Source organism: Arachis stenosperma, chromosome 1 (genome assembly GCF_014773155.1).
Source record: "Arachis stenosperma cultivar V10309 chromosome 1, arast.V10309.gnm1.PFL2, whole genome shotgun sequence".
In the NCBI taxonomy this organism is placed as follows: domain Eukaryota; kingdom Viridiplantae; phylum Streptophyta; class Magnoliopsida; order Fabales; family Fabaceae; genus Arachis; species Arachis stenosperma.
This window is the reverse complement of record NC_080377.1, coordinates 127,653,763-127,678,466: the sequence shown is the minus strand read 5'-3', so window position 1 is coordinate 127,678,466 and position 24,704 is coordinate 127,653,763. Positions and strand designations below refer to the sequence as shown.

General features: G+C 32.3%; 5 protein-coding genes and 1 non-coding gene across 6 annotated transcripts; 3 read left to right on the top strand and 3 right to left on the bottom strand.

Annotated features, from left to right (window-relative positions):
* Positions 1 to 513: 513 nt before the first annotated feature.
* Positions 514 to 1,795, top strand: LOC130945049 (uncharacterized). The gene has a single exon (XM_057873708.1). The coding sequence runs from the start codon at positions 756 to 758 to the stop codon at positions 1,389 to 1,391; it is 636 nt and encodes a 211-aa protein (XP_057729691.1). The 5' UTR covers positions 514 to 755; the 3' UTR covers positions 1,392 to 1,795.
* A 4,081-nt stretch (positions 1,796 to 5,876) lies between these two features.
* On the top strand, positions 5,877 to 9,356 carry LOC130972310 (cyprosin-like). Its single transcript, XM_057897167.1, has 14 exons — positions 5,877 to 5,983; positions 6,113 to 6,446; positions 6,548 to 6,608; positions 6,714 to 6,808; positions 6,911 to 7,023; positions 7,126 to 7,294; positions 7,397 to 7,436; positions 7,553 to 7,617; positions 7,707 to 7,820; positions 7,918 to 7,988; positions 8,085 to 8,241; positions 8,329 to 8,448; positions 8,541 to 8,629; positions 9,021 to 9,356. Exons 2-14 carry the CDS (start codon positions 6,129 to 6,131, stop codon positions 9,103 to 9,105), a joined length of 1,497 nt encoding a protein of 498 aa, XP_057753150.1. The 5' UTR covers positions 5,877 to 5,983; positions 6,113 to 6,128; the 3' UTR covers positions 9,106 to 9,356.
* Positions 9,269 to 9,339, bottom strand: TRNAG-GCC (transfer RNA glycine (anticodon GCC)). The gene has a single exon. It is a non-coding gene; the product is annotated as a tRNA-Gly (tRNA).
* Positions 9,357 to 9,543: 187 nt separating the features above from the next.
* LOC130972326 (uncharacterized) lies at positions 9,544 to 11,742 on the top strand. Its single transcript, XM_057897168.1, has 2 exons — positions 9,544 to 10,967; positions 11,513 to 11,742. The coding sequence occupies exons 1-2, from the start codon at positions 9,652 to 9,654 to the stop codon at positions 11,514 to 11,516; spliced, it is 1,320 nt and encodes a 439-aa protein (XP_057753151.1). The 5' UTR covers positions 9,544 to 9,651; the 3' UTR covers positions 11,517 to 11,742.
* On the bottom strand, positions 11,596 to 14,187 carry LOC130972342 (probable WRKY transcription factor 47). The gene is made up of 6 exons (XM_057897169.1): positions 14,006 to 14,187; positions 13,859 to 13,924; positions 13,520 to 13,693; positions 13,125 to 13,322; positions 12,860 to 12,973; positions 11,596 to 12,024 (listed from the first exon to the last, which is right to left on the bottom strand). The coding sequence occupies exons 1-6, from the start codon at positions 14,096 to 14,098 to the stop codon at positions 11,596 to 11,598; spliced, it is 1,074 nt and encodes a 357-aa protein (XP_057753152.1). The 5' UTR covers positions 14,099 to 14,187.
* Positions 14,188 to 17,886: 3,699 nt separating this feature from the next.
* Positions 17,887 to 19,153, bottom strand: LOC130934496 (serine/threonine-protein phosphatase 7 long form homolog). Its single transcript, XM_057864063.1, has 3 exons — positions 18,613 to 19,153; positions 18,234 to 18,349; positions 17,887 to 18,141 (listed from the first exon to the last, which is right to left on the bottom strand). Exons 1-3 carry the CDS (start codon positions 19,151 to 19,153, stop codon positions 17,887 to 17,889), a joined length of 912 nt encoding a protein of 303 aa, XP_057720046.1.
* Positions 19,154 to 24,704: the final 5,551 nt, after the last annotated feature.

The following is a 24,704-nucleotide window of genomic DNA, read 5'->3' as shown; positions in this document are numbered from 1 at the left end:
CCGAAATTTAAAGGGGCTCAATTTTAGAGGCAAAGCCTGCCCATTTAAATAGGTAAACAGGTTGGTCCGATAAATTTGGCTCATTTTGATAGCTCTACATTTTCATAATTCTTCTTGTTTTAACTTATTAAAAAAATAAAAATAAAAGAATAAAAAAAACACACAGTACTATAAAATCATGTAGAAAAAAAAAATAACAATAACAACTATAATAAAAGAACGACAATGAAAAAGAAAATACGCGAATAAAAAGAAGGAACTTAAAAAAGAGGGTGCAGACACGCTCTCATTAATAAACAGATTTTTGTTGAATTTAAAAACTAACTTAATTAGATTTAATTACCAAAAATACTTAGACATGTCATAAGACTTTTTTTTAATTAAAAAAAAAAACTATATTTTAACTGCTATAATAACGAATTTAAAATTGCCCAGCACAACCATATATACAAGTACTGAAGTACACAACAGATTGGAAAATGTCAAAAGCCTTTTACTATGAAAATTGAAACTGTTAACTGTGTCTAAGTTAGTTAATCTCTATCCTAATCTTTAAGTATTAACAAAAACAGTTGATATTTTCCCCCATTTTCACAAACACATAGACCCTCTTGAATCTTGATTTTCTAGGGTTACCGTTAGAGACCCACTCACTCAACTCAACTCAACTCAGCTCAGCTCAGCTCAGCTAAGCTCAGTTCAGCTCACTCGCCACCGTACAGACGAGCTCTTCGCCTCCGTCAAATGCTATTCCGATGAACCCTCCTCCGCCGCCACCGTCGTCGTCATGCAACACCTGCGGCGCCTTTACGGGTGGCTGCACCTTCCTCCACAGCCTCAGCTACCAAGCCAGCAGCCGCCGTTACTGCACCGATTGCCTCCTCAAGAAAAACCACGGTCTCTTCTGCCCTATCTGCTTCCAAGTCTACGACGGAACTCTTTCGCCTCACCTCCGCCTCCTCTGCCTCCGCTGCCCAGCCATCGCCCACCGCTCCTGCGTCACCTCCAACAGTGGACTACCATCGGCGTCCTATTTCAAGTGTCCGGCTTGCTCCGACCCTAACTTCTCGTATTTCAGGCCGAGACGCGAGGGCGAAGAGCTTGATCCGAAGTCTGCCATGGTTCTCGTTGCCGCGGCACAAATCTCCGCGGAGTCGTTGAGCAAGGCGGCCGCGGCGTCGCGGCTTTACGCGGAACGGCGAGCCTTGGAGGCTGCGGCTGCGAAGAATAAGGCTAGGGAGGCGCTGGAAAGCGTTGAGAGCATTGTGGCGTTGGAGAACGAAGAACAGCAGCAGCAGCAGAAGAAGCAGAAGCAGAAGCAGAAGCAGAAGCAGAAGAAGAAAAAGAAGAAAAAGAAGAAGAAGAAGAAGAAGAAGAGAAATGTCGCTTAACCGAAACGGCTCCCCGCAAATTAAAAGCGTACTCTTTGACTTCGCTTTTGCTATGAAATCATTTTGCAAATAAGATAGAAGAAAAGAAAAGAAAAGAAAAATGATTAGAATTGTTTCTTGTGATCTTGATCATATTGCTGATTCGGCCTAGATACTGTATTGATAACAGATTTTGATTAGGGGCTAGTTGATCAGCTTTATGATTTATTCTTTGCATCATTCAGATATTGAAGCTTCGTACAGTTTACTCTGTCTCTTCCTTATTCAAATTCAGTCTTGGCATGTTAAATACATAGATGGCCTTGTTCACTGATTTTTCTCTAATTCTGAATGTGTTTCTTGGTTTATCAGATATCTGGTTGACAATCTCTTTTTACAAATTAATCTGTTACATCAGGGATGTTAACTCCCAACTCATTTGGCTTCATCTTTATAATATTGGTATTGGCTTGAATCAAATGCGTATGTGAATTTGATCATTCCTTTTGAAAGGCTTTTTGGATGCCCAACTTCTTATTTCAGCCTCTTTATGCTGTGCCTTTCTTGTGGTAGGAAGTGGTAATACCCTGTCTCCCTGAACCTGTTTAACTATATCCTTCCTGGTTCAAACTGTTTCATTCAGTCTCTTTTAATAGAACATTCTAGCCTTGCTTGCATGCACCTAATTTGCTATATGCCTTCTCTCCAAATGCTTTGACTCACAGGTCGTGTTTTCAGATTTGTATATTTCCGTCAGTATGCTTAATTAAGATATGTTTTTCGATGTATTTAATGGTTTCATTTTAATCGCATTTCTCTTAGCAAGGAAAATGTGGTTGTCCATAAAGCTTGTAACAAAAGTAGCCCATAAGTACTTAGCCTCTATTCTTCTACTCTAGCAATATAGCTAGTAGCCAAGGGATTTGGCATAATTAATGGTGCTCTGCTCATGGTTCTTGTGTTTCTTAGTCCAACTTACAATGGGATTTGTATTCTTGCTTAGAACTTACTTGGTTTATGCATACCAGATTTAACTGTTAATTTTAGGCTTCTTTATGAGGATGCCTTACCCTCTTTTATACCATTTACTTCACTCTATGAAACTTTTTTTTTCCTATAGAAAAACGTTAGTAACAAAACATTGCCCCAAATTAGCCTTTTTTCATTACTTGAGCCTCAATGTTGTTAGCACATTTGTTAGGATAACTCTTTTCAGGATTTTGTGAAGTGAAGAGTGAAAGCAAAAGTTAAAAACATTAAACAAAAACTAAAAACTAAAAACACAAACCAAACAACTCCCTAGCAACCGAAATTTTCCATAAATGCTTAGCCTATTTCACTTCAACCTTAATGCTATTAATAAAAAATATTGGTCAAGGATGTAGGTCATAGCCAACAGCACCTATAAAAAGCAAAGAAAGTTAATCATAAAGAGCAGAAGTTAAAATTTAGAAAACATTTGTTCAAGTGATATACTATGACTTCTTTTCTTTTCATATAGAATGAAGTTGGAGATTCTCATTATAAGCTGATCAGCAATGTCTATATACTTTTGGAATTTTGTTATAATGGATTGCTTATTCTACAACCAACCACATTTGGTGGGATAAAGCTTTGTTGTTCTTGATGTTGGATTGCTTATTCTACAGTGACTAAACCATTTTCATTTTTAATATTTAATTTATAAGGATTTGGAATACTTCTCTTATGAATATCACATTTGAGAGAAGCTTCTCTAGAATACATCATATCTTAGCCTTTTGAATGTTCTTTCTTTATTCAATGTTGTGCCGACATATAACTGCTTTGTGATCAGGTAAGTCATGATTTTTATGTAAATGCCATTTGTTACACTACTTGGAGGGTATATAATAATTATGTTCACGTATTTACAAGTTGACATTTAAAGCAGCAAAAGCTACTGTCTTGCATTAGTATTATAGAGAGATTACATGCACGTGTATTTTAAATGTATGTTTGATATTAGGTCAGGTATATTATCTGTTAGTACTTAGTAGCCGTTCTCATTTTATTCTTGCCTGACTCTTATGGAAGATCTACATCTATTATTGTGAACAAAAAATGCAAATATTTTATGTATAAGTAGGTATCATAACATTGAATCTTTGATTTCTGTGGTGGTTTACTCTGATTTCTTCTGTACTCATACTTTGCTTAGCCAGCTTCTCTAGTTGTATGCTATGTTGGGAAAACAGAAGTGAAACCTATTTAGGAGTTATGTTAGTTATCCAAATATTCCCTTATCTATTGAGAAGGTTCATGTATTTTCAGTTTCTATTATAAGGTTCAAACACTCTCTCCGAGATGACCATTATATGTGTGACAATTCAACTAAATTTCAGAGTCATGAACAAGTATTGAGGAAGAAATAACTATAAATTGTAGTAAGATGGTAAAGTGTGATGCAATATTTTTCATCATTGGAGTGCTATCAGCTGAACAGATACATGCGGATCTTTTGATGCTTGATTGACATTAGAAATTGTCCATAGTTTTATTTGCATAAGAATTCTTATTACATTTGTGTATATATGTAATGTTGCTGGCTATCCACAGAAGCTGGTTATTGTTTATTAAAGCTCTTGAGCAATGCATATCATCATTGCTTATGAAGTGATTATGTATAACTTGTGGGCTGTGGTGTAATTGGGTGACAGTGGTATCCAAAATACAACCTGCAGAGTTTTATTTGCATAATAAATGTGAATTTTCTATATGTGATTTATCTGAAGTTATCCTATGTATAATATTTAGGTAGTAGTTTGAAGTATGAAAAAGTTTTTGGTCATAGGATTCAAAGGCACTTTAAATTACTAAATTCTTATTGTATTGTGCATTTTAAATTCTTTTTTGTCCTTCCTTTTCCCATCAGTGAATTTTTTTTATATATATATAGAATAAAAAAAGCATATTTTTGTTTGTTTTGAATGAGAGTTTAGCATTCTACATCCATTTACCTGTTCTAATTGTTGTATTTGGAAACAGAAGTCGATTTTGATGGTACGACTAATATTTTGTATTGTTCCAACATCTCAATTATCTCATTTAAGTTGCTTGTAAAATACTAAATTATATGCTTTATGATTTATGACACAGTTAACAAAACAAGAGACAAGTACGAAGGTAATCAGGTAGAACATATAACTAAATTTTATTTTTTAACGAAATTTAAGGACAATTTTATTACATTTAGGCGTGGTCTTGGTATTATCATGATTCTCACACAAAATTATCCTCTGGTCTCAAATTAATGAATTATAAAAAATTATGACTCGTTCAAAAGTTATATCTTTTCAAAAGATTATTTCTCTTAATAAATATTTATCTATTTTTTCATGCATATGTGCTTGTAAATAGAACAATTAGAATAGAATTTAATTTCTACACATTTATAATATAAAAAAAATTTATACAAACATCTAATTATGTATAATCATATGATCAAAAGTAACAAATTCTTAAATTTATTATTTCAAATATTATTTAAACACATAAATTTTATTAGATGTCTGTACAAAATTCTTTATACTATTAATATATTAAAATTAAACTGTCAAATACACATTATTAGAATTCATCAATTGTAGATTTTCTTAAATTTTTTTTTATCTCAACACTCTTTTATGCAAAAAAATGGAGAATATCATTTCATAAAATAGAATTTAACTCTTTCAAGAATTGAATTGTTCTCTTCTCTGCTCTTCTTTTCTCTTCCTATTAAGGCTGTTGCATCACTATGCTCTCCAAAAACATCGACAAAATCCCAAATTTCACGGTCCGAAGGTCTCTTATATTGCCCACCAAAATGGTCCACAAGCATAAATTGGAAAGCGTTTTATGCTGTGTACATTTAGAAAATTTATATATTTTTTGTATTTTAAAAAAAAATCTCAGGTTAACATCTAAGAATTTCTCATCGCTTCTAAAAAAAGAGTGAAAAATTCTCAACATTTTAATTTACTAAATAAAAAAATTACCTCATATTTTCATATGCAAAAATATTTCTATTAACAACAACCGTACCAAACCCACTAGAAAAACAAATATTATTCATCAAACGAAAAAAAAAAATGTAAGTTTAACATTCAGATAACACCATTAATCATTTAATTGTATCTACAAGGGTAAGAGTGAAACACACGTAGGTGTTGGTGGCGTGACATAACTGAGAAAATTGTTGTCATGCAAGAAATTTGCATACAAGTGGGAAGAATAATAATTTAACATCAAACAATGCAAGTACCTCTCTCTTTTATTAACCTTTTACTAACGTGGTTAACTCTGCTTCCATGTAAGACACTGTCTAGTTTCGCATAAACCTCTCTATTGTAATCAGAACTTGCAAAGTGCTAAGGCTACTTTGTTCCTTGTTTATTGTACGGTAAACTTCATTATCATAAGCGAAACTACGCGGTGGTTTCCATGCAGAGTGTAAAATTGTTCCTTATCAAGCTTTGATTTTTTGTTCATATTAACATACCCAATTGTTTATTCCGTATCATGGTTTGATTTATATATGGATGGTATGTTTACACCTCTGTTATGCTGTGTGGTTCTGTGCTTTTGCTCAAGGAGTGAGTCATCATTCTCAGGTACTAGTTTCTTTCAAGTTAATAGTTAAGGCATTGTGATGCATTGCTTTTGTCATGATTGTTTATGATGAAGCAAAAACTCTTCTATTGAAAGATGGAACTGTGTTTAACATGTTGAATTTAAATCAGATGAGTATTGTAAAACATGGGTTTCAAGTATTTGCTAGTTGTGATGTCTCTATGGGCATGTTCTGCATCCATGGCTTGCAAAGCTCCTAGTGATGGATTAATGAGGGTTAGGCTTAAAAGAAGGAATTTAGACATTAAGAGTCTTAGTTCTGCAAGGATCAAAGAGGTTGTTAGTAAGAATCATCTAGAAGCTGATGGAGTGTATCTGAAGAATTATCTTGATGCACAATATTTTGGGGAGATTGGTATTGGATCACCTCCACAAAGCTTCAAGGTTGTTTTTGACACCGGAAGCTCGAATCTTTGGGTCCCTTCTTCAAAATGCATTATGTCTGTAAGTTAACCAATGTTCTTCTGATGGAATTTGGACATTTTCCTTTCAGTTTTGTTTTCTTTGTCCAGTCTTAATTAAAATCAAGATATGGTTATATGCAGATCGGTTGCATTATTCATTCCAAATACAGGTCAAAGCTTTCTAGCACCTATAAGAAAATAGGTAACTGGAACTTTTGGATTATTCTGTTTCCTTTTTGAAGTTCTTACATCTGGCTTCTGTTTGTTATAATGCTAATTCTCAAATGTTCTGATTGGAAATTTCCAGGAACACCATGCAAAATTCCGATTGGTCGTGGAGCCATTTATGGCTTCTTCAGTCAAGATTATGTGAAAATTGGGGATATGATCATCAGAGATCAGGTCACTATCTTGAAATTCCTTTTAAATCTTAACCATTCTTGTCCTTGATTGAGTTTAATATGCTTCAAATATGTTTATAAGTTGATCTCTGATTCCCCCCAGGAATTCGCCGAGATTACAAAGGAAGGATCTTTGGAATTTTTAGCCATGCATTTTGATGGGATACTTGGACTTGGATTCCAGAATTTTTCAGTTGGAGAAGTTACACCAGTGTGGTATCTTAACACACAATCCGAATTCTTATTAATCCTTTTCATAATGAGAAAAACATAATCCTCTTTTTCAGGAGTAATTACTAATTAGTTCTATAAATACAGGTATAATATGATTGAACAAGGTCATACAGGTCAAAAGATTTTCTCTCTTTGGCTAAACCAAGATCCAATGGCAAAGATAGGAGGTGAGATTGTCTTTGGTGGTATTGATTGGAAGCACTTTAGGGGTGACCACACTTATGTTCCAATTTCTAGAAAGGGTTATTGGCAGGTACTATAACACTGTTTTCACAGCTTCATTTACATTCTTTGTAGCTTATAATCTTATCAATCAACCATGTCAAATATTTATTTTTATTGTTTTCATATGCAGATTGAGCTCGATGATATTCGACTTGCTAAAGATTCCTCAGGTTCCCTTACAATTCTGTTCTATATTGTGTCTATCTGCCATGTGTTTATATTTTTAATCACCTCTTCCATTTCCAATATAGACATGACTTACAATATAAAATCTGAATTTGCACAGGGTTATGTGAGGGTGGCTGTTCTGCCATCATTGATTCAGGGAAATCCTTAATTGCTGGTCCAACTGTATGATCCAAAACGTTGCACAACTATCATGATGTTTTTTCTTGTTCAATTTCTTGTGGTGTCTTTTGCTCACTAGTTCTTATGTGCAGAGTATTGTGGCTCAAATTAATCATGCTATTGGAGCAGAAGGATATGTGAGTTTTGAATGTAAAAACATTGTCCATACCTATGGAGATACTATATGGAAATTTGTAACCTCTGGGGTTTGTTCTCTGTCTTTGTCTCCTTATATGATTGATTATCCACAACTGTATTGGAATGTTACTTATCCTTTACATATCTTAATTCTTATGTCTTCAGATTAGACCTGAAATTGTCTGCGTCGACCTTGGACTCTGCTCGCGTAATGGATCTCATTCTCCTACAAAGAAGTACATTAAAACCTTCATTTTCCTCTTATTGATTCTTGGGAGATACATTACTTTGTTTCAGTTCTCTTAACACAAGTTGAAAACTACAATCTGCAGTGAATTCATTGAAACAGTGGTAGATAACGAAGCTTGGGGCGAGACAGGAACGAGGGAGAGCCCATTTTGTACATTTTGTGATATGATTGTGCTATGGATTCAAGTTCAGCTTAAGCAAAGGAATGCAAAGGAGAAAATCTTAAAACATGTGGATGAGGTAGTTGTTGTTCTACAAGATTTATACATACATATAAGAATTGTCTTATTTGTTATTATTTACTTTCTATTTTTGTGTTTAACTTAGCTGTGTGAGAAGCTCCCAAATCCCATAGGACAATCATTTATAGACTGCAACAGCATTTCAACTATGCCTCCAATTACATTCATGATTGGGAACAAGGCATTTCCACTCTCTCCACAACAGGTCAGATTGGTTTCTTTTGACTCTTGCAATCCATATTTGGTTACTTACAATTTCTCATCAAATCAGATATTTGTTCCCTTTTTCCTTGACAGTATGTGTTAAAAGTTGAAGAAGGGTGCTCAACTGTATGCTATGGTGGTTTTGTTGCTCTAGATGTGCATCCTCCACAGGGTCCTCTCTGGTATACATTTAATTTAGGTTTAATTATTTCGTCGATCCTTATAGTTTTGCAAAATTTTTAACTAGATCCCTATATTTTTTTTAATTGAGTCCTTACACCAAATTTTATTTTTAATTGGGTCCTATAATTTTTTTTTGTTTTGAATCCCTGCACCAATTTTTATTTTTGGATCCTTATACAATTAAACCAATTACTGTTAAGAGAAACATAATTGAAAAGAAATTGATGCAGAAACCCAATTAAAATGAAAAAAAAGTATAAAGACCTAATTAAAAATTTTGCAAAACTATAGGACCAACAAACTAATTAAACCTTTAATTTATATCTATACACTAATTAGTTGCATACTTATTATGTAGTATGTATGAAAGTTGTGGAATGATGATTGCAGGGTTCTTGGAGATCTTTTTTTGGGGGCATATCACACCGTGTTTGACTATGGAAATCTTCGTATAGGATTTGCTGAAGCTGTTTAGTGCTTAATCATAATTTATTGCAGTTACTAATTGTTTATGGGACGAAAAAGATTAAAAGGCTTTACATTATTACATGATACATGATTCACCCTTAAGAATTTATATGCTATTATTTTTTCACAAACATGATTAGCTTGGATGAAAAAAAGGTAATAATAAAAACTGCACCAGCCGGGAATCGAACCCGGGTCTGTACCGTGGCAGGGTACTATTCTACCACTAGACCACTGGTGCTATTTGTTTGAAGCTTAATATAAATTTTATATCAATAGTATATTTTTTAATTTTGCGTTGGACTAATTCATACCTGGTTTCTTAGTTGTCAAGCAATAAGGACTAATTCATATCTTAAAAATTCAAACTTTACGTACATATATACTTGTCAAAACACGGACTAGTTCATGATATTTATATATATATATTTATAAGACAAGAAGAATTGATATCACAACATGCAAATTAATTAAACTACTGCAATTCATTTTGCTTGATATATATCTTAGGTTGTTTAATTTCTTTCGAGAATTGTTACATTTTCATTACGTGATGGAAAACTTATCAGATGATTTATTGATCGAAATATATTCTCGTCTTCCTTACAAGGCAGCCTTGAGATGCAAATCAATATCCAAACGGTTCTTCAATTTGATCTCAAACCACATTTTCATCGAAAGATCCATCCTTCACCACCACAAACTCCTCCTTCGTATGAACCACCACGAATGCCAGAAAGAATGGCGATTATGCTCCCTCTCTAGGCGCAAGAAACTAGTCTTGTTCCTCCCCCACAATATTCATGGTGATCTTTCTTTTAACCCTCAATACCATTTGTCCTTGAGCTTTCTAGGACCCAAGTTCGACTCGAAAAGCGATGAACCACCACCAACACTAAGAAAGCGCTACAACAAATATTCAAAGATCGTAGGGTTCTCTAACGGCTTGTTTCTATGCAGAAAATCACCACACGAGAGACTATACTTTGTTTGCAATCCCCTCACAAAGAAAAGTCTCAAAGTTGTTCCTATCGCGCCACCTCTTAGGGGCCAAAATCTAGTAAAAAATAGTCTCGGCCACGCACTCGAGGGATTTCTTTGCGAACCTTACTACAATATTGAAGAAAACATCGACTTAGTCTCTGTTAATAATTCTGTTCAGGGTTTAAGATTTAGGATTGTACGTATACCTTTTTTCGAAGGTACAGTATGTGAGTTTTTAAGAGGTATAAAAAAGTCAGAGTTTGAAGTAGTAATTTTTTCTTCAGAGACCGGACAATGGACAACAAAACTTGTTTCGTGCACGAACGGTTCGAGTTTCACGCGACCAACTATTCTTTCTGACCCGGTTGCACATGGAGGGAAGCTTTACTTCATGGGAAAGGAGAATATTTTGGTGTATGATCCTTTTCGCAACGAAAATGAGTGCAACATTATTGAATTTCCGAGTGGCTCGGATCGTAGGAACATTTCTTATACGGGTCATGTTGGTGTCTCTTGTGGAAAGATTAGAGTAAGTTGTTTCTCTTCTTTTTCATCTTTGGTGAAGGTGTGGGAGCTGAATGAAGAGAACAATGGTTGGTGTTTGTTGCATGAAGTTTGTGTTCCAGCACAAGATGAAAGTTCAGTGAGGGATGAATTGAGAGGAAGAGAAGGAGTTTATGAAGTTGGTTATGGAGTGTTTAGAGTGAGAGGGTTTCATCCGTACCATGGTGATGTTGTCTTGTTTCAATTTAATCATCGCATATTTTATGGGAACTTGAAGACCAAACAGTTTCGTACCGTTGGTTATGGGACACAAGATTATTATTCCTTGCAAATAATTTCACTTCACCTGCCATTGTGGCCAACTCCACTTCCTCCCATTCGGTAAATTTGTTTAAAATTAGATTAAAATTTATTATTTTTAGTCATAAGTTAGTTATTTATGTTTAAAAGTATAGAATAAAGTATAGAGGAGTGCTAGGACTAGCAATTTTTAGAATTTGTAGCCATCAAATAGTCATCAATGATAATTTTAACGGTGTAAGATTAATGTGAGATTTCATCTAATGATTCACTATTCTTTGCTAGTTATATGCTGGCCAAAATTTAATAAAGTGTTAGAGGCCAACAACTTTTGAATTGATACTTTAAGAATGATAAAAAATAATAAATTCTGATATCCTTTAATATTTCTCTATCAATTATTATATGTCTCTTCCGAACCGAATCCTTAATTGGTTGTAACATCATTTAATGGCAAAGGAAAAATTTGATGAAATAGCCCTTTGGAAATTTCATGATGCATTAATCACTAATCATCATCACTTCTTTAAGATTTACTAATGTTACTGATATGATTCAAGGCAGATAGAGTGATGAAATTTACTCAAGAAACGTCACTTAATTTTGTTCTTGAATTTCATTTACAGGTAATTAAACACAAAATTTCATGTCATAATATTGGTATGTTCTCATAGTACTACACTAGTAAAACGTACGTACCTCTCTCTCTCTAAACATGTTCATTATTGTGAGTGAGAGAGGAAAAAGCTGCAAGTAATGCTTCCTTAAGAGAAGGATCGTTGGTTAAAGCTGCAGTAACAAGATCCACCAAGGCAAGGTTGTTTTCTTGAGTATAGCAAGCATTTAGAGGCAGAGGGAATAGTAATGGTTGTTGTGTGTGCTTTGATGCAATAATATCATTGGAGGGTTGTTGAGTAGTTAAGTCGAGTGTTAGAGTAGGACATGATGATGATGAAGTAGAAGATAGTGAAAGTGAAGTACTACTAGTTGTGGTGGTGGTCATGGAGCCACATAGGAACATGTTCAATGCTGATGTTGTTGTCGTGGCTATGGATCTTGCTGCTTCTGGGAGTGGATGATTGTGATTCCCCTCGTACGTTGTTATCACAACTCTCTCATCCATTGCACATCTTTGCACCTGTTACATTGTTATTCAACATTCTCTTTGTTACAATTTGTATTCAAATGTTGAGGAAACATATTTTTAAGGGTTGTCTTTTTATAAAGTTGATAATTGAGAGTTATTAGATAATAATTTAGTCAAATTTATAAAATCATCTAACCATTTTTAATTATTAACTTCACATAAATATAACTGTATATGAGTTTTTACCTTTTTAAGTTATTATATATTCCTCGAAAAAGAAAATTCCCCATCAATTATAAAACTGATGAATGTAAATATAAGAAAAACATAAAAAAATATTTGAAAAATAATAAAAATAAACTTAAATTAATCTAAATTTATTTTATTTTATTATATTTATTAATTATTACTAGAATAATTATATAATAATATATGTAATAAATATATAATTATGAATGTTAGGTCAATAAATTATAGATATTAAGTTAAATTAATGATATTTAGATTAAGGTATAAATGTTGCGATATTTTAGTTAATCGAATTTATCGTCATTTCATTGCTATGAAATGAAAAGCAACTAATATTCTATTCTATATATAAGATAATAACTTCTAGATAAGCATGCAAAATTGAACTTTTTTTTTATGATTTTTTTTTTAATTTGACAAGTTAAAAATGAATTCATTGTGCAATGAAGTTTTATTTAAAAATTTATCACTAGTTAATGAGTTAGTATATACACAAAAAAAAAATTCAAACTCTCAGATACTTATTTAAATAGACTAATGAAATAACTACTAAACCAACTCAAATTCATTTATATAAAATTGAATCTTCATACTATAAATCTATTAAAAAAATAAAAATAAAAACATGTGGATGAACCTGCTTACGAACTGGACATGTTTGTCCCATGCTACAACGATAGTAGGCTCGAGGACAAGGATTGCCCTTTGATGTTTTTTGTCCATATTTTCTCCATTGGCACCCATCAACCATCTGAGAATCAATCGCCCTTCTCATTAGTCAACTAAATTGCATAAAATGATAGATATTTTAATCCAAAATTCACTACCAATAATATATACATAATATTAAAGTAAATTCCTTAGCTTAGAACAAAAAGATATAATAATAAATCCATACATACCATAGAAAAATTTGATCTTGCTCTTATGGACACTCTAGCTTTCTTGCAAGAAGCTTCAAATGATGGTACTTGATCCTCCAATATTTTTGCTTCTTGTGATGCTATGTGCTTACTCATCATTTCATTCTTAACATCAAAACCAAATTTCTGGGTGGTGGGTAACATTTTTCTCTCCGAGATTTCTTCTCTATTGTCATTCTAAAAAATTATGAACCCATACATATATAGTAGTTTGTTCATTTAATCATCATTTTCTTCAAAAAGCAATGCATATTTCTTAATATATATATTGATCAAGGACCAAGTTGAATCATATATAGAAGCATATATTATATATATATATATATAGAAAACAAATTAAAAGAATTTCTTCAAGTTTATTAATTAAAACTTGCCTTGAGGTCATGATTAATTATTGTAGGCGAGGATGAAGATAATTGGTGGCACTGCATCGCCAGCAATAACTGATTTTGAAGAACTCCATAGTGTTCTCTAATCTGATTCAGCATAATTCTTAGATTCTGATTCTCCTTCTTCACTTCCTCTAGCTTCTTTTTCAGCACTTCCAACTAATTAATTAAAAGCCAATTATATTCAATCACAAACAAATTAAAACTACTTGTTATTCATCACATATGCTTGTTAATTAAAAATAATTAACACTTAATTATTCAATTTGTAGTATGTACATACCCAAATTAATAAATGAAATTCATCATTATATTATTACTTACTTGGGTATGAGACTGATCTTGATTTTGTTGAGGATTCAAGCTCAAACTCAGAAGAGTAGATCCTAGCTGATGATGCACAAATCATTCAAGAATTGTTATTAATTATGCAATAACATCACATCACATGGAAAATATATAGAAACTTACAGTATTATTACTAACAGAGGAGGAATCATGAGTGGAATTCAATGCAAATTCTTGAACTTGAAGCAAATTCTTGAATGCAATTTTGCCTTCCATTATTGGGTTAGAGAGATTTATTGGATCTAACTTTGAGATAGAACAATGCAGCACATATATATATATAGGACGCAGTTTACTTATGGGAGAATAATTGAAATAATAAAGTATGCAGAACCATATTATATATAGAGGGACATATATATTGAAGTTTCCTCTCTTGCATACACAATATTATTAGTGGAGAATTTTCATATAAAATATAAAGAATCATTATTTTCTTGTTTCTTTGTGTGGTGATGGAAAATTATTGGTACGGTCTAATAAAAAAGGAGAGAAAATAAATTAGGTAAAAGAAAAATAAATAAAAATAAAAATACTATCTGTATACTAAAATTAGTTATTATATATTTTTGTATAAATATATGTATAATTTAATTTATTTTTAATATATATTTTATATTAATAATTGATTTTAATAATTAATGATTTTAGTATGGTTAATTAAAAAAATATATTTAAATTCTTTTTATTAGATTTTTTTATGTGTATAGTAATGAAAGGTATATATATGATGTGGTTATTAATTTATTATAGGAAGAAAATTTCTTGGGCTATACCGGTCTCAAGACTTTGTTATTAATAGACAATGGAAAAAGAAAAAAAAATTGATAAGTAAACGTGAAAATAATGTATGATAGCTCATTTTAATTTGTTATCTATTTATTTGAGATTTATTCTATTATTATTTTATATATATATATATATATATATATGATTTTAAATTTAAGCAAATATACATATATGATTTATCCTATTTCACAACAGTTAAATGATGATAACTTAAAATGAGTAGTAGTAGTAGTGGTGCACATAAAATAAATTTTGCACACATATTATAAATAATGTTGTTAGGAGAAAAAACAAAGTGGGTCACTATATATAGACCATGTCAAGAGAGATTTCTTGCTGGTTATATTATTTTAATTTCCCGTCATTTATTGTTTTCCCCTATTGTTATCACAAGAAGCAAGGTAGTGTTTGTGTCGTTTCTTGGTTTATCTTTCTTTTAATTTCTAGAAGGAGTTGATTATTTTCTTGTACAAAACACACTGGTTACCATTAAGCATATAAAAGAACACAGGCAATAATATCCGTTGACCCTTATACATACATATCCATGTATTAAATTAAAACTATACATTTCTAACTTCTGCTTTGAAATAAGAAAGGTTAGGGAGATTGATAAAACTATACATTTCTAATATCCGTTTTTTGTTTATGTAGTATACTAATTAGAAAAAAGGTTCAAATTCGTGTATGAAAGATTATTTGTTTTTTAAATTATTTTTTAAAAAAATTAATTAAATTTATTTTTTAAAGATTTTAAATTAATTATGTTAATTTTTTGTTTTTTTTATTAATAATATTAAAATTTGTTAATATAGTATGTTAAGTGACATTATAATACATATTTAAAAGTCTTAATTAATTATTAACATAATAAATTTATGAAATTAGGATGGTTAGATGTGTATTGTGATATTATTTAACGTACCATATCAACAAATTCTGACGTTATTAGTAATGAAAATAACGAAAGAATTAACATAATTAACTTATTTTTAAAAGATGAATTTAATTAAAAAAAATTTAAAAACCAATTTAAAAAATAAATAATCTTTTAAAAATTAATTTAACTATTTACTCATACTAATTAATTAACATATCACCGAACTATTTTTTTAACATAATAACACCAAATTTTTGTTGCAGCCTATGCTATTAAATTTGGAGTTTTATTTTTTACTTGTGGCATTAAACCTAAATCACAAACTTCTGACAAAAAAAGCAGAATATTTTTATTAATATTAATTAATATTTTAGATTAAAATTTTATTTTTATATTATTAAAATTTAAAATTTACCATAAAAAAATAAAATTTATTAGTGATGTAAAATTAGTTCTTAAGATAGTGTTTGTTTTTAGAGATACTAAAACTGAAATTGAAAAATTAGAATTCAATATTATATTTGATAATTAGAATTTGAAACAAAAAAAATAATTCTAAAATACAAAATTTCAATTTTGATACTTCTAAAAAGTAAAAACACATAAAATTAAAATATTTAAAAACAAAAACTAAAATTTTTGTAATATTTTTTTAATAATTAAAAAAATTTTAATAAATATTCTTATTTTATATTCATATTTATTATAAACTAAAAATAATGCTAAGTCATAATTAAATTTTATATATTTTATTTTAAATATAATACAAAAATTTAAGGACAAAAAACAGAAATAAGCCAATGGAGCAAGAAAATTACGTGAATTAGCCAAATTGAAAATTGTTTCACGAATCAGCCAAAGGACATTTCTATGTAATTCGAACTAGTTTGGTTCGAACTCCATAAACACATAATTCGAACCTACTTGATTCGAACTCCATGTATTATAATTCGAACTTGGTTGGTTCGAATTACCCCTTTGTTCCACTCCCCTAGTAATTCGAACCGAGTTGGTTTGAATTACTCTCAAATTGCATCAAATAGTAATTCGAACCAGGTTGGTTCGAATTACTAAGCATGGGATCCTAAGTAAAGGAAGTGTTTTGTTACCAGATTTTTAAACAAAATGTCTGTTGAATGGACACGGCAATAAATAAATCTACAATTTAAATTAAAACGTGATGCGGAAATTAAATAATATCAAAACGCAAAGTAAAGATGTTTTCATAGTAAATGATAGACGATAAAGCAATAAGTAACACAGACATACATCAACTGATAAATACGTAGACGAAGATAGGTAACATACAACATGACACACAAATCATCTAAATAGGTGCGACCCCGTGAAGCAACGACGTGGTACTCGTGTCCTCTGACCTCTCCGGATAAGGGGATCCTCATCCTCGATCTCATCCTCCTCGTCCTGCGGGGCTGCCTGTGCAGGCGTTGGACATGTAACGGTCTGGATGAATACGGCCCGGCAACTGAATGTGACCAAGCAGTATGTGCCGAAGCTGGGGTACCACCCAAAGCGAAATAGTCAGGAGGAGGCATGGAGGGAGGCTCATTAAGATCGACATCTAACGGTCCCTGTGTCCCCGTCGTCTGACTCCGACCACGGGCAGCCTCATCCTCCTGCATGATGGCACTGATCTCATCGAGGAACTGTGGTCCACCAAAATCCGCATCAAGACCAACACCGGCAAGGAAGTCTGAGAACATGCTGCCCGAACTCACCCATGGCGTACTCTCCTGAAGTGGCTGGTCGTCACCGGGAACACCAAGGAAGTAATCTTGGAGCGGCCCCTCCCCAAGTCCAGCCTCATCATGGGCAGAGGGATCTCCGATAGCGTATCCCTCTCCACGCTGCCCACCATGATGGGGACTAACAACCCCAACTACAGCCCCTCTCCCACCGGCCATGTCACCAAGATCACCATCGTCGTGCCCCGCAACATGCGCCCTTCGTCTGCCTCCATGCCCTCATCCTCGACCACGACCCCGACCTGCGTCATCAGCCTCCTGCATAGCCTGGTCTAGCCACCTCCACTCACACTGGCTCCCTCGTGTCCCGACTCGAGCTCTCCTCTCTATCCGACGCCTATCAGGGACGTCGTCAACTCGATCCATGTCAGGAACTAGCCCAGGACCCCTCTGTGACGCCTCGACAGGAATAGGAACGCCCCTCGGATCCCCCAAATACATCTCTGGTGACAAGAACCTCTTTCCATGCCGCTCCACCAATCTAGGTATGTGTGCGACGGTCTAGGGTCCGTAACAACATCGAACCGGAGGACGTGGTCCGCACGAATTTCCCAATGAAGATGCCAATGCTAGAAAGCGGACGGGAACCAACGATCACCGCCTCTCCCGTCCTTCGACATCAGAAAGTCGATGTTTAGGGCGGAACACGGTCGGGGCTGGACACCGCCGAACTGTGGTAGAACCCTATCTATCTGATGCCACTCTATGACGGCAAAGTATATAAGTGATGTCACAGATCGCCACAGCGCTGTGTGTCGAGGCTCCAATGCCTCCAGATGCACAACATGCAGTACCTCGAGGGAGCTATACGGCATCCAGATAAACTGCACAAAAGTTACAACATTGTCAAGCAAACTACGTATACACAATCTTAAAGTATTGTTATATAAATAAAAGTAACCGAAAGTATACTCACATCCCTGGGCTGTAACATGTCTATCTGCAGTCTCCACATCTGCACTCTAGGACCCTTCTCGCTAACGGAAGGGTTGTAACCTGACCACCTGCATCGGACATCCGTGTTATTTCTAACTAAAAGTATGACAGAATTGTAAAACAGCACAAGCGTACATCAACATTAGCTAATTTAACTTGAAATATAATAGTAGATTACCTCGATGCCAAAGGCCAGCTGCATGTATCATACCCAGCAGGCCTAAACCTAGGAAAACGCCAGAAGATCTAGGACTGAAGTAGCTGAAGTGGGCCCGCTAACTTCACCACATGTCGGTTCGCCACTCGGCACATGCACCGGTACAACCATGGCAATGCTGCAGACCCCTAACTATAGGAACCCATCTCCTCAAGCCTAGCTACGTAGGGCAGCCATCTGATGTGAATGTGGTTGCCAGACTTGTCGACAAACAGCTGAGTGCCCAACAACATCATGATATAGGCACGAGCATAGCGCCGAACGGTGTCCTCATCGGCTCCCTCGGGGCACTCTCCAAATGTCTCCTGGAACCAGCTGCAGGTTACTACGAATTTCTGAACCTGGCTCGGAGGAGGAATCACTCCAAGCAACTCCTCGAACCACACCCAAGCAAGACGTCCACCCTCGATATATATATGAAAATTCGTAAGGCAACCTCTGACATAACGGCCGTCCACTGCCAACCCCAACTGATACGCCACGTCCTGAAGCGTGATCGTGCACTCTCCGAAGGGCATATGGAAAGTGTGCGTCTCAAGACGCCACCGCTCCATGAAGGCACTGAGAAGGGGCTCATCTATCCAGAACCATCTATCATTTAGCCTCGCTAGATGGTATAACCCCGCCATCTGTAAGTACGGCACATACCACTCATCGAGTCGCATGCCCTGTTGCCGCTGCATGCTCCTGATGCATCTCTGTGGCTGGGCATTACATGGACCACATTAGTAGATCGACATAGAAAACCAATAAAAAAATTAAGTAATAACAGAAACCACTTATCGAAACCAATAACACAATATACATATGAAACCAATATAACAAACCGCTTACACAGGTATATAGTAAACCACTAATAAAAACTACTAAACTGAACCGTCAACAAAACCACTAGCTTAAACTGCTAACATAAACCGGATGCTATTCCACTATCGAAAACCACATGCAAATCCACTATCATAAACCGCACATAAAACCACATCATATACCTCTTCCAATGCCACCTAACGTAATCCGCCAACATAAACCATCAACAAAATAACTATAAAAAAACCATTAATATAAATCGCTAACTAAAACCACATACAAAACCTCTAAAAAAAATCACATGCAATACCACTATGATAAACCACTAACATAAACTGCCACTAAAACCACATGCAAAACCACTAACTCAGATAAACTGATCGCAAAGAAGTGTTCTATCCACTAACCTCGTCGTTGATCACCCCGACTATATGAGCGACTCCGTCCAACCGATATAGCCTTGCCGGATCGTCTCCCATCTGCATAGTTTTCTGTTCGTGTCTTTGTTGGATGGAATTTGGGTCGTTTTCTCTGAAATTTTGGTGGGGTATGGGGATGGAGAAGTTGTTCGAACGAGGGTAATTCGAACTCCTTATATAGACGAAAACTTAGTAATTCGAACCAGCCTGGTTCGAATTATTATTTGATGTAATTTGAGAGTAATTCGAACCAACTCGATTTGAATTACTATGGGAGTGGAACAAAGGGGTAATTCGAACTAACTAAGTTCGAATTATAGTACATGGAGTTCGAACCAAGTAAGTTCGAATTACGTGTTTATGGAGTTTGAACCAAGTTAGGTCGAATTACATAGAAATGTCTTTTGGCTGATTCGTGAAGCAATTTTCAGTTTGCCTGATTCACGTAATTTTCTTGTTCCATTGGTTTAATTCCGTTTTTTGCCCAAAATTTAATTTAAATTCAATTTTTTATTTTTATCTTTTAATTTCAGCGTCTCTTCTAAATACAAGCTTTAAGTTTGAGATGTTATACTAACGTAAGTCAAGTATTGAAACGTGATGCATTCTTACCTATAAATTCAAAGGAGATTTTTGTTAGATCTATGGATGCTTTACACATTATGGGAAAGGAATCAAAGGATAACATCTATATCATTGTATGCATACAACGGATGAAATTAATTAATATTATTTCAATTTGCATAGTAAAAGCTTTAATTAATTAGGAGCTTCTAGTGGATGATCAAAAGGATTTTTTTTTTCCTAATTAACATGCATGTATATGTAGCTAATATAATAATATATATATATATATATATATATATATATATATATATATATATATATATATATATATATATATATATTCTCCGTCAATAATTTATGTAAATTGTGTGTAATATGAATGTAATAAATTATATTAGATTCATGTATATATGTATTAATAAAGAAAAAATATAGGTAGACAATGAAAATACTAAATAATGTGAATAATGAATATATCAGATGTTTAATTCAATAGGTATGCAGATAATTATGTTCATTATTTTTAATTAGATAGTTATTTTTTTTATTTGATTTACTCACAGTTAATAATAGTTGATTGGATGTTTAATTCATTAAAAATACAGATGGTTATCCTAATATTAAGATTTAGAAAGTAATTTGAGAGTAGAATATTTTTTTACTTTATTGAATTAATTCTAAAACCTATTATTCACATTGTTTATAAAAATTATTATCTATCTAACAAATTAGTAAATTATTTACTAAAAGTTTTTGGAATTTAGAATTTCTTGCAGATAATTAAAGTGACAAGATTTATATATACTTCCTATATACAATAACCTGTTTGCATCAAAGGACTTGATGACTAAATTAAAGTAATCTATATATGTATTTCAACAAAACATAGGCACGCAACTGTTTGTTTATTGATTATTTATCTGGTTGTCACCATTGATCATGGAACTGGATTTGAATAGTAATATATATAAATAAATATAGTTCAATTTCTAGCTAGAGAATGCATGATTGGAGGACTTTTTGTTGAGAATAATATACTATTTTTTTTTGAGAAAACATTTTTGACAGAGAAATAAAATAGACACAATCACAACACAAGAATTTAACGTGGAAACTCCAATTACCAGAGAAAAAATCAGGGCCATTGTCAAATGACAACCAGAGAATATCACTATGTGAAAATTGTTACAACACATAGACTTTTTTCTCTCTAACACCGGCACCCCAGTACACCCACACTCTCTCAAAGCAAATATCTAACTACACCTCACAACACTCTCTAATCAAAAAGTACAGAGAAAAAGAAAAATCAGATACAAGCTTAAAGTGTTTCTGACTGGTGTAAAAACAAATGGAAAACTTAGCCTCATATTTATAGCCTAGGCCACCCACTCCATTTGCTATCCTAAGCAATGTGGGACTAATTCAACCAAATCCTAACACTTTTGGCTAGAATAATGAAGATGATTTGTTATATTCCAAACAGATCCAAATTAAATCGATCTAAATTAAACCGTTCATCCAATCCAATTCAAATCGAAAATCGATTAAAACGTACTAATTCGGATTTGATTGGATTCTATTTTTCGCAAACCGTTGGATTGGATCAGATTTCGAATCTATTTTTCATAACCGATCAAATCCAATCCAAATCACACAATGTGCTATAATATTATTATTTTATTATTATATTTACAATTATACTTATAACATGTTCAATTTGTTATACATTTTTCTATTATTCATGTATTATTATTATTTAATAAATATTTTATGTTCTATATTATTTATTTATTTTAATTAACCTATACTTTTATTTCTATTGTTATGTTATCGTTGACTTTTTAAGATATTGTTAAGATTTGTTATGTCATTGTTGGTTATTTAAAATGTGATGTTGAAACTTGTTATATGTATTTAATTTTTTTATTTAAAAAACCGCAAATCTAAACCGATTCAAACCGCTTGTAATCAGATCGAATTTCCAAAAAAAATTCATCCAATCCAAATCGCATCGCACATAAATTAAGCGTTCGAATCGAATGACTTTTTCTCTTAAAACCGAACCAAACCGCATCGCAAACACCCTAATTTTTTTTCCTTTTGTGGTAATTTTAATAATAGTATGAGAACGTACAGTAACGCCCAAAAAAAAACCTATCAATATTCTAAAAGATGCAGTAAAAAAGGTGGAAAAGATTTTGAAGAACGAAAGAGTGAAATAAAAGTGGAAGGGACATACATATTAATTTTCCGACAAGGATTTTGGGTTATTATGACATGAGAGTCAAGATCCATTCATGTCGTGGTCAATGTGTATGCAAGCATAAATAGGCATAATCAGGAAAGACAAACTACCAACTGTTTTATTTTGATATTTTATTTGGTAGCTAGGAAGGAACCTTAGCTTGAAACTTCCTAGGAAAAATTATGCACTAATATAATAATTTTATTGAATAAATGATCATTTTTTTAAATTATTTATTTTTAAAATTGATTTTTATTTTTTTAATTAAATTCATCTTTCAAAAATTTTAAATTAGTTTAAATTAGTTTTTTTTGTCCCTTTCATTACTAATGACTAATGAGATTATAATTTATTGATGTGACACATTAAATGACACTAGACTAATTATGATACATATCCAACATTCCTAATTAGTGCTAATATGATAATTTTATATAATTAGATCAAATCAACTTCAAATTAAGAGGAATACTAATGCAGTCACCAAAAAAAAAAGAGGAATATTAATGCATTGAAATATCTCAATTTAGAGTTGATTTAATATAATTTCATAAATTTATTATGTTAACACTTAGCAACTAATTAAAACTGTGAGATATATGATGTGGTGTCACTTAACATATCATATCAACAAACTCTAATGTCATCAGTAATAGATTAAAAGACTAATGTGATTAACTTAAAATTTTTAAAAAATTTGATTAATTTTTTTTAAAAACTAATTTAAAAAATAAATAATCTTAGACAAATTTGATCATTTACTATAACTTCACTCTTGATACTTTTGTTTTGGTGCTTTAAAATTTAAAAAAATTAGTTTTAATCTTTATTATTAGTTGTGCCATTAATGGGCTAAGGTGAATGAAAATGTAACAAATTAACTGAAATAAGTGTTAATATAACAAATCATGTTATATTAATATTTAACATGTCATGATGACAATATTTAATGGAGTAAATTAACGATATGATTAAAACGAAAGTCTTTTTAAGTTTTAAATATTATCGAACCAAAAACCAAAAAACAAATATTTTACAAGGATAAACAATATAAAAAATTAATTTTTAATTAACCAATATTAACTAATTTTATTTTAGAATTTATAATTTAGAGTTTAGAATTAAAAAATTAAAATTTAAGATATAAAAATAATTTTTAAAATTTTAACTGATATTAACTTAAAAAAAATTGACTTTTAGCATTACTAAAAAGATTATTTAAAACTACCAACACGTATTTAGCATTCTTATTTTCTTATTTCAAGGAAAAGGAAATCTGAAAGACTCCAAATTGGCCTTCAAATTTATGATTGATACACGGTAATAATTAATTAGGTTAAAGAATATTCTTATTCAAAGCAAGTCAATTAATTAACCTTTGTACACCATATTCATCTAAAAGATTGCAAGTTCGTTATTTTTAGTTAAAAATAAAATTAACCTATATATTGAAAAAAGAGGCTGTGTAGTACCCAATATAAATATTAAAAAAAAGAATTTTATTAGGAAGTTAATGGAGTATTTATATAATGTGTATAATGGACTATTTATTTGACCTAATATGAGTTAAAAAAATGAACATCCACGATAAAATACTACTAATTTCTCAAACACAATACATTTATATTATCCAAAATAACTATCCGAGTTTCAGAAATAATAAATATTTAATATCCTACTCAATCGAACATCCCTAAACTCTCATTATACACATTGTACAGATACTCTATTAGCTCCCTATACTTCCTCATAAAATAATTTTAACATACACTTCATCCAGAAGCATATATAATAATAGTTGCATTGGTGTGATATTTTGAAGGAATTTATCCAAAGATTAATATATTTATGATGATGATGAGGTCCTACAAGAAGACTTGGACAATTATTCTTTGCGCGTCTCTCCCGCATTAATTATTTGATCAACATTTGGACCATCATATTTATATTATTTTCAAGTTCTCCAAACATATTCATTAAATTCTTATTATAGATTGAGAATAATGGAAAAGAATTTTTGTTGAGAAATTTCTACTTTATAATACCTAGTTCGAACTGCTGAATCGGGTTATTTAATTGGGATCTTACTTAGCTTCTTTTATGTTTAGATATCTATAGACTATGATTGATGGAATTCGAAGTCTCTAATTGGAGAGTGAACCTTTTTTTATCTTGGTTGTTCTTATTGGCAGA